Genomic DNA, 11727 nt, shown 5'->3' with positions numbered 1-11727 from the left:
GAACGCTATCAACTGGTACGCGTTGAGGACCGATTTGACGAGGGCAAGATGCCCAGCTTTGTTCATGAGCCACGCCTTCCAGGTAGGGAGTCTGGCAGCCACCGTATCGACGAGGGGCTGTAACTGGGCGGCGGAAGGCCGGCGCGTCGTCAGCGGGATGCCAAGGTAGGTGATGGGTAGATGCACCACCGGGCAGCCCAACTAGGCGATCACCTCGTGTCCCTGTAGGTCGCTGTGCAGGACGGTGGCAGAGCTCTTCGCATAGTTAACCAGCAGCCCACTCGCTTTGCCGAACAGGGTCAAGATACCCTTGACGGCGGCTACATCCTCCGGTGTAGCATGGCAGAAGAGCATCACATCGTCAGCATAGAGGGAGATCGCCAGGATTGGGCGTCGGGGATGTAACTGCTGCAAGATGCCAGCGTCGAGAGCGCGGCGCATCAGCCGCCCGAGCGTGTCCACAGCGAGAACAAACAGCTTGGGGGGGGGGCATAGAGCGCCCTGTCGCAGGCCATTGCGGTCCCGGAATCTTTCCCCGAATCCATATTGTCGCAAAACCTCGAAGACGAATGGCCAAGATATGGAGTCAAAGGCGCGCGTGAGGTCGAGCTTAAGCATGATCCGCGGGGCCCCGAGTTGGTGTAGCATCTTGAGAGATTGCCTCACGAGAATGAAGTTGTCGTGAAGGCTCCGGCCGGTGATGAACGCGTTCTGGTTGCGGCTGACCAAGCTATCCAGTCTGGGAGCAAGCCGCAAAGATAGGACCTTGGTGAAAATCTTGGCCACAAGATGTATCAAGCAGATCGGACGGTAGTCACGCAGCTGCTGGGCGTCGGCTCGTTTGGGCAGCAAGGTCATGAGGGCTTGGTTGAGCTTGCCAAAGCCACGGCCTCTCATCTCGAACAGCTGCTGGAAGACATCCATAAAGTCTTGCCGAACAATGGTCCAGCAAGCCCGCAAGAACTCGGCAGTAAACCCGTCGGGCCCCAGTGCCTTGCAAGCGGGGAGGCATTTGATCGCGTCCCATACCTCCTCCATGCTGAAAGGAGCGTCCAGACTCGACAGGTCGCAAGGCTCAATGAGCCCCTCCAAGTCAAGTGTGAGATCACGGTTGACGACCCTGCCCAGGATCCCATCAAAGTGCGCGAAAGCAGCCTGCGCCATCGCGTCCTGGTCGGTGAGCACGTGCCTATCCACGGCCAAGCTGAAGATCCGATTCTTCTGTCGACGGAAAGAGCCACTGCCGGTGGAAGAAGCCCGTGTTGGCGTCGCCGTCCTTGAGCGTGGCAATGCAGGCGCGCTGCCTAGCGACGGTACGCTCCACCGAAGCGACGCCAAGATATGAGACCTTGAGGCGCTTTCGCACCCAATCTTCCTCCGGTGAAAGTGCGCGATCCTCCTGGGCCTTGTCGAAGCGCGATATGAGCTCCCGAGAGATCGCCAACTTGTCGCGAATATTGCCGGTCGACTTGGCGCTCCAGCTGGTAAGCCTACGGGCTGTAGCTTGAAGGCGCAACATCAAGCGATGAAAAGGGTCCGAGTCATGAACCGAGCCCCAAGCCGCTGCCAGTGTCGTGGAAACCATCAAACCTCAACCAGAAGTCCTCGAAGTGAAAACGTCTATGCGCCGCGGGCATGGGAGAGCGGTCCAGCAGCAAGGGGGAGTGGTCCGAAACGACGGACGCGAGGCAGCGAAGATGACACTCGCCGTGTGCATCCTCCCAGTCTGAGGTGCAAAGCACACGATCCAGATGCACCATGGTGGAAGGGGACTGCTCATTCGACCACGTGAAGCGGCGCCCGTTGAGGTAGACCTCCTTAAGCGCGAGGTCGTTGACGAGGCGGCGGAACCTACCCATCATGCGCCGGTTCAAGTTGCTGTTGTTCTTGTCCTCGTCACACAGGATGAGGTTGAAGTCACCGCAAAGCATCCATGGCCCAGGCAAGCCGCGCGAATCTCCCGCAGCTCTAGCAAGAACGCAATTTTGTCCGCGTCATCTTGGGGTCCATACACGACCGATAGCCACCAGGGGGTGCCCGAGGCCGTGGCCACTCTGGCCAAGAGGGCATTTGTGGTGAACAATGGGTCCGTGGTAGTCACGACCCTGCTCTTCCAAGCCAGCAGGATGCCACCCCGCATGCCAAGTGCCGGGAGGTAAGTGTAATCATCAAATTCTGAACCGAGTGTCAAGAACAATAGACGAACAGAGAAACTCCATCTTAGTTTCCTGCAAGCATACAATGGAGGCGGCGGCGGTGTCCAGCAGCGAGCGGATGGCGACACGCCGGCTACGCGTGTTCAGGCCACACACGTTCCACACAGCAATCTTAAGGCCGTGATCCATGGATAGTGGATCGATGGGATGCGGGGGCAGGCACCACCTAGGTCATGCATGCGACCTCGACATGTGCCGGTGCGATCGGCAGGTTGGACAGGCATGCTGGGATCTCGCGATCGACCAGCGCGGCAATGGCCTTGAGCACCGCGAGTGGGATGGGCACCGCAAACATGCCGTCATAGGCCTTCATCTCGGCTGGGGTGATCTTCTGATTCGCCCCAATGATCCCCAGGGTGCGCAGGATCTAGACATGCGCACGTCTCTCTGCGGTGGGCGGTGGCCGCCGAGCGGCCGCGATGGGGGGTGAAGTTGAGGGGCCTACGCGGTTTCCTCCCTGGTGTCGGCAGGGCCGCGGCGATGTGCTTGGTAGCGGCGGCTAGGAATTCACCCAGCGTCAGAGAGCCTGGCGCAGAGGAGCGAGCGCGTGACCGGCGCATGGTGATCGGCGGGGACGCGAAGGGCTCAACTGCAGGCGGGCTAGGACCCTGGTGGGCGCTTTCTGGCGTGTGGGGCTCCACGCTGGGCCAAGTTGCGGTGGGCTGGGCTTGAGGTCTTTGCAAAATTGTCACCGGGGGTGGGAGCCCAGCGTCTTCGTTGGGCTGGGCCTGATGTTGCAGTAGGATTGCCACCAGGGGAATGGGGCCAGGGTGCTTTCAAGAATCATCATGTTCTCTTCTACTAAAATACATTGAGCATGTTTGTGTTCCTAATTGGACAAGAAGTGACTGAAATTTACAGATGGAGAGTAAAAAATTAATGTTGAAGAGTCATTTCAATTACATTGCGGCCCAGTGAAGATTTGTAATGTCTAAACAGGAAATGGCACTCATCGGTGATCAAAAGGTTACTACATACAATCAGCAACTTGGTTTCATGGATAACTCTATAAATACTAGTAGTGATTTATGGATTAAGTGTTGAATACATTCTACTACATTTTACAGGCAGTTCATGCTTATTTGAGTGTTGCTTTAAATTATGTACAGTATATTATATGCTTCATTCATTCTAGGTAGTATCTATCATACCTGAGTATATGTACGGGTAATATGGTGTATTGTATATAAGAATATATCAGTAGTATATATACCACTTTCTAAGTATTGTGTACATTTTTTAGTATACTGCTTTATACGTACAAATATTAAGTCATTTTTGAAATATACTAAAAACTATGGACTCACCTGCAAAAAAATTCATGTAGCTCGCTTTGGAAAACCTTAGATATAGTATGTGAACATACTCAACATGATAAAGTAGTAGATATACTACCACATTGTAGCATATGAGATGTGGCTGTAACTACACCTGATAGTAGAACGTATTTTCCCTAGATCTAGCTGTTATTGGAGAGTTGTTACAGAAGGAGACCAAAAATAAACTAGCACCATAAACCAAGAATCGGCAGGTCAAATACCATTTTCTAAGACTAAGTGATGCATGAGCCATTAGTTAAGTACACAGTAAAGAAACAATGTTAGGTGGAGATTAGTCCTTCCTTGTCAGAAAATAACAATGTTGGTCCTTCATGAAATTTAAAGGGTGGTTGTCAAAGTCATTGCTGAATGCCAGCAATCAGTTGATAGATTTACATTCTGCAGTAAGTTGAACTTTACTATTTTTAGTTCCAATTTTTTTCAGTGCCGAAGCATCAAAAGAGAAACAGCTAAAAAAAGAATGCAGGGACAAAGTACCAAAATAAGGGATGAGGCATACCTTGTTGAGTGCTGATTTACGGCTTACTCTTAGTAGCAATGCTGTAACAAATTCTAGTGTCATGTAGTTCACATTTGGAAGCTTCTTCAGTATGTTCTTAAGATCATCAATGCTAACCCTCGCATCTTTAAGCTCATCATAAAGAGCAAATGTTGTAAGTGGTTCGGGGATGCTGGCAAGGTAGCACTTGATCAGTGCAGCTACATCAATAGGGCTAACACCATCAGGCAAAGATGCACCCGAATCTGCAAACAACAAACTCATAAAACCCACAATACAAAATTTGCTAGAAAAGTTAAGTTAGAATATGAGTCAGGTGACAAGGGTGCCCCTTTACCCTCATTGTAAAGTGAAACTAGTTGCTGAAGAACTTTTCTGCCGCCTTCAGATTTGAACAAGTACTCATTACTCAAGCCTAATCAGATAATTTCAGCCGTCAGATCCAGTACAAAATATGTAGTAAGAAACCAGTCTGTTAATTTCAGCGATTTCACCTGATATAACCAAGTGGTCTGCACACCTCACCAGTATCAGAGGCACAGCTTTACCAGATTGCTCCCGTTGTACAGTGGCTTCAACAGGAACACCAAAAACTGCAAACTTACAAGGCAAGGTTATTGGCAACCAATGAGTTTAAATGTCAACCATTAATCATCGGCAGACAGAACAACAACACATGCAGAATAGCATATAAGATTTTGTTAAAATAAGCCAAGCAAAGAAACATGTTAATCATGTAGCTACATATATGTTGAGAGCTGCAGAATTTCCACTCTTCCAGTATGATATAAGTAGGTGCGCTAAAAGCCATGGCAGATATGAATTCCAAATAAATTCTTAAGGCAATGAACTGTAAACTCACCGTCATTGCTCGCAACTCCCTGCGAAAAGCAATAAGAAAGTAAGAATCAGCATACTTCCCCAATAAAGTGAGATAATACTGCCAAGTGCCAGGTAACAGAACTTCAAATCACAAACCTTCTGCCAGCGTTCAATATTGTTCAAAATAGTTTTGCTTTTGTCCGCAGTTTTTTTGGCAGCCTGCAAGGAATCACGCCGAACCACAAAAGTCAGTCTCACCAAGTGTTTTTTGGTAACACTGGGAATCATAGAAAGCATAGCGTTCCATATATTTTCTTTTTTTTAACCATAATAAATTCCATATTTGTGATGGAACAACTAAAGCTACAAGTGAAGAAAGAAAAACTTAAGTAAAATTTTGCCCCAAGGCACAGACCTCTTCAACTTTGACCTTTCCCACCGCGACCTTCTCCTTTGTCTCTGAAATGCCCTTCCTCAGAATCACTCCAGTGTTGGCAGCAGCAGAGATGAAGCGCTCCTGCACAGTATCTCCTGGTGGTGGCGGTCGCTGTCTAGCATCCTGGAAGATAGCCCACCGACTCTTCACCACTGTTCCAACCTTACCGGCAACATCAGCTATATTATCCCCTGCAGATTGCCCTGCCTGCTTCAGCTTGAAGCCTGCCCCAAAAACATTCACACCCAACATTCAGTGTCCCAAGATAGTATGAAATCGATATGAATAACTAGAACACAGATATTGTGTGCTCCACAAAACAGTATTTCAAGTAATTTCAGAAGTGCACGAGACAATGGCCTACTTGAAACGTCGCGATGGTATACATTTAGTTGTTATACACCAGTTGGAGATGAGTAGACATGAAAACAGCATGATCTAGAGAAAAGCAAGAGAGGGTTACAGTACGGCTGCACTTACTAGATGAAGAGAAGAAATCGGTGGCCTTCCGGCGCCATTGAGGCGATTCCACAAGCGGCATCACCACCTGCAAAACACAGCATGCAAATAAAGACAAACGCGCCGTGTAAGAAAGAAAGAAAGAAAGAAAGAAAGAAAGACACAAGGAAGGAGCAGGAACACACAAATCTGAATCAATGGTGTGCTTGGCAGCAAGCAAACTGATGAGCGGCACACTGTCTAAAGATAGAATGACAAAAATCATCAAAGGGATCGCTAGGTCCTACCCCGCCCCCACCCAAACCAGGTCCAAGCTAAACTAGTGACAGATTAGATCAACAGACCCTGCCAAGACACGAGCATGAGCTCACCGGCTAGTGGAAAGTAGCCAGTGTAAATAAAACCTTAACTAACCGAAACACGGGCAAGGTCGACGCGACCACAAAATCCCGAGCGCTGGTCTACCCACCCAACCCACGAAATACCATGAATCCAACACCTGAACACAAACAAACGGGGGGAAACACACAGCGCGGGATACTAGCTGCCGACGATTTAGCGCCGCAAAGTCGAGCTCGCCCTGCTTCGATCGCGCGAAATGGTTGGGGCAAGTAGTGAGTACCTCTCTTCCGAATCGGATGGGTTCGGATCGAATCGAGGAGGAAGACCAAGGTGATGGGGAGGGAAAGGGAGAGGACTAGGCCGCCGAGAATGAAATGAAAAAAATTACCGGGAGGATTTTTGTGCCGTGCGCTTTGGATTCGAGAGAAGAGTCAATGGCGGAGGCGATAACGGTTTTGGGTTTGCCGAATTCCGCTCGTGCCTATCCCGTTCCCAATCCAGTCCATCCAGCCTCACTCGTCGCTCTGACGGCTGACCAGTTCACTGCCGTCTCTCTCTCTTCCTCTCCATCCAGGCATAATCTCCCACGCTGTCATGTGGGGTCGGAGCCTGTCTGTGGTCGTTCCTAGAAGCATCTACGGTCTGGACTGTTGGTATTTCTTCTTTTAACTTTTTAGCACTTCCTTTTAACTAGCACTAACAAAGAAGCATGTCCGTTGCAACGGGTAAGGGCAACTCGAACGGTGCCAACCCGAACAGACGTCTGCCTCGTATCCGTCATCTCATGGCCAGATGCACTCAACATGGCGACCCATTTAACATCGAAAAAAACATGGCGACCCATTTGGGACTTTTTTACTGTTTTGATCCATTATTAAAACTTTAGTGTTGAGAGAGATTACTTTGACAATGCAACTCCATGTATTGATCGGTGCATAACGCACGTATATATGGGTGTACAAAGTGGGCCTCGATCTCAACCATACAATGACTAGGAGGTGGGCCAAGGTATACAATATACATGCACAGCCATATATTCAACACCCCCCGCAGTCGAAGCGTCGCCGGAGACGCAAAGACTGGACCTGAACTCCTCGAAAACGGAAGTAGGCGGTCCCTTCGTCATCACATCGGCGAATTGTTGCGCCATCGGGACGTGAAGGACCCGGATGCGCCCAAGAGCCACCTCCTCGCGAACAAAGTGAATGTCGAGCTCAATGTGCTTCATTCGACGATGGTGGACTGAGTTGGCGGACAGGTACACGGCGGAGACGTTGTCGCAGTAGACGAGCGTGGCCTTGTGAACTTCACAAAGCAACTCCTGGAGCAGCTGACGAAGCCAAGAGCATTCGGCAACGGCATTAGCCACTGGCCGATACTCTGCCTCGGCACTCGAGCGGGAGACCGTGGGTTGTCGCTTGGACGACCACGAGATCAGCGATGGCCCAAGGTAGACACAATAGCCCGAGGTGGAGCGCCGTGTGTCCGGGCAACCAGCCCAGTCCGCATCACAGTAGGCGACGAGGTCGATGGAGGCGAAGGCCGTCAACGTGAGTCCAAGGACGGGGTGCCGCGTATATAACAGAGAATACGCTTCACCAAGGTCCGGTGAGAATCCCATGGAGCGTGCATGTGAAGACAGACCTGCTGAACAGCATACTGCAAACCAAGGCGCGTCAGGGCCAGGTACTGCAGAGCGCCCACGATAGAGCGAGAAGGCCGCATCAGAGCGAGTGGATGTGAATCCAGGCGTCTGCAGGAACGCGGCGATGCGCTGGTACCAGGCCCGGGGCGCCTGCTTCAACCCGTAAAGGGAACGGGAGAGCAAGCACACGTGGTCGGGATGCGCGGCGTCGACGAAGCCAGTGGGCTGCACACAGAACACCTGCTCAGCGAGGTGGCCGTGCAAGAAGGCGTTGGAAACGTCCAACTGATGCAGGGCCAGGCACGGGAGACGACTAACTGGAACACGGTGCGGATCGTGCTCGGTTTAACAACCGGGGCAAAAGTGTCGGTGAAGTCCATGCCCGCGCGTTGCCGAAAGCCCCGAACCACCCAGCGAGCTTTGTAGCGCTCAAGAGTGCCGTCCGGATGAGTCTTGTGACGGAAGACCCACTTGCCCGTGATGATGTTGGCACGAGGCGACCGAGGGACGAGCTGCCAGGTGCGGTTCCATTAGAGAGCGTCGAACTCTTCCTGCATCGCAGCGAGCCAATGACGATCCCGGAGGGCTGCTCGAGCTGACGATGGGAGAGGGGACGACTCAGAGGCGGAAGCAGCGAGAAGATACTCATCGCTGGTATACCGCGTGCTCGGGCGAAGAGTGCCAGGCCGAGAGCGAGTCATCGGGCGGGGCAGCGGGTCCGGGTCGGCGGCGGGTGAGGATGATGAAGAACCCGCCGCCTCCGAGGCCGCGGGCGAAGCCGAGGGGGTCGCCCAGGGCGTCGTAGACGCCGAGGGCGTGAGGGGCGCCGAAGACGCCGGAGACGCCGGGGGCGGGGATGCCGACCCGAGGAGGGGCGCGGCCCCTGAGGCAGCCAGACGGGGAGGGACTCGACCTGTGGCGCGAGGGGCGCCCTGAAAGCCGAGAGGCGGCCCAAGAGATGCTCTTGAGTGGCCTCACCGGGAAAGCTCACCGTAGAACCACCGGGAGCAGGCAAGGCCGCAACATCCGAAGGTCCCTGCTGAAACGGAAAAACCATCTCATCAAAGTAAACGTGTCAGGAAGTGATCACCAATGTGAGATAGGATCATAGCAGCGGTAGGCTTTGGTGTTGGGTGGATAGCCGAGAAAGATGCAGGCCAAGGACCTAGGAGCGAGCTTTATGCGGAGTAGTGGAAGCGATGCTAGGGTAGCACAGGCAACCGAAGATGCGTGGCTCATCGTAGGAGGGTGGCGTGCCGAACAAGAGGTGATGAGGTGCAAAATTCCCACGAGTGCGACAAGGACGAATGTTAATGAGTAGTGATGCGGTGGCAAGCGCGTCGGGCCAAAACCGTGGTGGCACGTTGGCATGAAAAAGAAGCGTGCGGACGTAGTCATTAAGAGTGCGAAGCACGCGCTCAACGTGGCCATTCTGTTGTGAAGTATACAGGCAAGTGAGACGAAAGATCGTGCCGTGTGTGGTGAGAAGGTTGCGGATGGCAAGATTATCAAACTCCTTCCCATTGTTTGTTTGCAACGCATGGATGGGACGTCCAAACTGCATGGAGACATAAGAGTAGAAGGCGGTGAGAGTGGCAACAGCATCCGACTTTCGCCGCAACGGGAAGGTCCACACATAATGCGAAAAATCATCAAGTATAACAAGATAATAAAGATAGCCCGTGTTACTTGCAACAGGAGAGGTCCAAACATCAATATGAATTAACTCAAACGGGTATGATGCAACATGCGATGAAGTGCTAAATGGAAGACGAACATGTTTGCCGAGACGATAGGAATGACAAGTGTGATCGTCGATCTTATTACACGTGAAGGAAAAACTCCGAAGAATATGACGAAGGGTGGCTGGGTTGGGATGTCCTAGTCGAGCATGCCAAAGGTCCACTCCAGTGGAAAGCGCCATGGGTGCAGCGACGGAGGAAGTGGATGAGTGGACCGGGTAGAGCTCGTCGGGGCTGTCACATCGATGGAGCACCATCCGGGTATAGGCATCCTTAATAGAAAAGCCAAACATGTCAAATTCAACGGTGACGGGATTTTCACGTGTAAAAGAACGAACAGAAACAAGGTTTTTAATAATGTCAGGAGAGACAAGTATATTAGAAAGGGATAACGGCATGGAGTTAGATGGAAAAGCAGCATGACCAACATGAGTAATAGGCATGGAAGAACCGTCACCCACGGTAATGCGAGCAGCGGTGTTAACGGGGTGGGCCGCGAGAAGGTTACCAGGGTTGGAGGCCATGTGAGCCATGGCTCCCGCGTCCATGTACGAGTCACCACCACCGGTGTACTGCTGCGACGTGGAAGCGGAGTGGAGAGCTGCGAGGAGCGCGGGATCCCAGGGCGCCGGTGGAAGCGCCGGAGCCGACGGCTGCGGCTGTGGTGGTGGCGCGGCGAGGAGCGGGGGGTACCCGCCGGCCGAAGGCGCCCCCTAAGGCACGGAGGGGTCGTAAGGCAGTGCGGGCGCGTACGGCTGAGGGGCCACGTGAAGCGCCTGATTAGTGGTCGGGCGGGCGCCGAAGAAGCCGGGGACGGGGGCGCGTGCTACGGGCATGGAGTACGCGTGGACAACCCCCGTCCTGGGGTTCTGGCCAGCCTGCCAGGGCGCCGGCTGGAGCGGCTGCGGCTGCTGGCGGGGGGCCCGCCCTGGGCGGCCGACTGTTGCTGCTGCGGCTTGCGGCCACGACGGCCGCTGATACGTCTCCAACGTATCTATAATTTTTGATTGTTCTATGCTATTATATTATCTGTTTTGGATGTTTAATGGGCTTTATTATGCACTTTTATATTATTTTTGGGACTAACCTATTAGCCGAAGGCCCAGTGCAAATTGCTGTTTTTTTGCCTATTTCAGTGTTTCGCAGAAAGGAATATCAAACGGAATCCAAACGGAATGAAACCTTCGTGAGGATCGTTTTGGGAACAGACGCAATCCAGGAGACTTGGAGTGGGCGTCAAGGAAGCAACGAGGCGGCCACGAGGTAGGAGGGCGCGCCCAGGGGGTAGGCGCGCCCCCACCCTCGTGGGCCCCTCGTGGCTCCACCGACCTACTTCTTTCGCCTATATATACTCATATACCCTGAAAACATCCAGGAGCACCACGAAACCCTATTTCCACCGCCGCAACCTTCTGTACCCGTGAGATCCCATCTTGGGGCCTTTTCCGACGCTCCGCCGGAGGGGGAATCGATCACGGAGGGCTTCTACATCAACACCATAGCCTCTCCGATGATGTGTGAGTAGTTTACCACGGACCTTTGGGTCCATAGTTATTAGCTAGATGGCTTCTTCTCTCTCTTTGGATCTCAATACAATGTTCTCCTCGATTCTCTTGGAGATCTATTCGATGTAATTCTTTTTGTGGTGTGTTTGTCGAGATCCGATGAATTATGGGTTTATGATCAAGATTATCTATGAACAATATTTGATTCTTCTCTGAATTCTTATATGCATGATTTAATATCTTTGCAAGTCTCTTCGAATTATCAGTTTGGTTTGGCCTACTGGATTGATCTTTCTTGCAATGGGAGAAGTGCTTAGCTTTGGGTTCAATCTTGCGGTGTCCTTTCCCAGTGATAGCAGGGGCAGCAAGGCACGTATTGTATTGTTGCCATCGAGGATAAAAAGATGGGGTTTATATCATATTGCTTGAGTTTATCCCTCTACATCATGTCATCTTGCCTAATGCGTTACTCTGTTCTTATGAACTTAATACTCTAGATGCATGCTGGATAGCGGTCGATGTGTGGAGTAATAGTAGTAGATGCAGAATCGTTCCGGTCTACTTGTCACGGACGTGATGCCTATATACATGATCATGCCTAGATATTCTCATAACTATGCGCTTTTCTATCAATTGCTCGACAATTATTTGTTCACCCACCGTAGATTATGCTATCTTGAGAGAAGCCACTAGTGAAACCTATGGCCCCAGGTCTATTTTC

The 11727-nt window shown here is 51.8% G+C and overlaps 1 protein-coding gene across 4 annotated transcripts in view; it reads right to left on the bottom strand.

The window, feature by feature from the left end:
• Positions 1–6716, bottom strand: part of LOC123052632 (uncharacterized Rho GTPase-activating protein At5g61530) — a 9722-nt gene extending 3006 nt beyond the window's left edge. The window contains exons 1-8 of one of the 4 annotated variants that reach the window (XM_044475929.1): positions 6503–6716; positions 5794–5860; positions 5293–5537; positions 5034–5096; positions 4918–4936; positions 4550–4648; positions 4393–4470; positions 4056–4300 (exon numbers count right to left, since the gene is read on the bottom strand). In XM_044475929.1, the coding sequence (XP_044331864.1) occupies positions 4056–4300; positions 4393–4470; positions 4550–4648; positions 4918–4936; positions 5034–5096; positions 5293–5537; positions 5794–5854 (810 nt within the window). In that variant the 5' untranslated portion in view covers positions 5855–5860; positions 6503–6716. Of the gene's footprint in view, positions 1–4055; positions 4301–4392; positions 4471–4549; positions 4649–4917; positions 4937–5033; positions 5097–5292; positions 5538–5793; positions 5861–5957; positions 5982–6301; positions 6363–6394 lie in introns of those variants that run through there. The other 3 variants (XM_044475928.1, XM_044475931.1, XM_044475930.1) reach the window with 3 other exon arrangements.
• Positions 6717–11727: the final 5011 nt, after the last annotated feature.

Source organism: Triticum aestivum, chromosome 2D (assembly GCF_018294505.1).
Source record: "Triticum aestivum cultivar Chinese Spring chromosome 2D, IWGSC CS RefSeq v2.1, whole genome shotgun sequence".
Taxonomy (NCBI): domain Eukaryota; kingdom Viridiplantae; phylum Streptophyta; class Magnoliopsida; order Poales; family Poaceae; genus Triticum; species Triticum aestivum.
The sequence above is the reverse complement of the archived record's forward strand: the minus strand, read 5'-3'. Positions and strand labels throughout refer to the sequence as shown.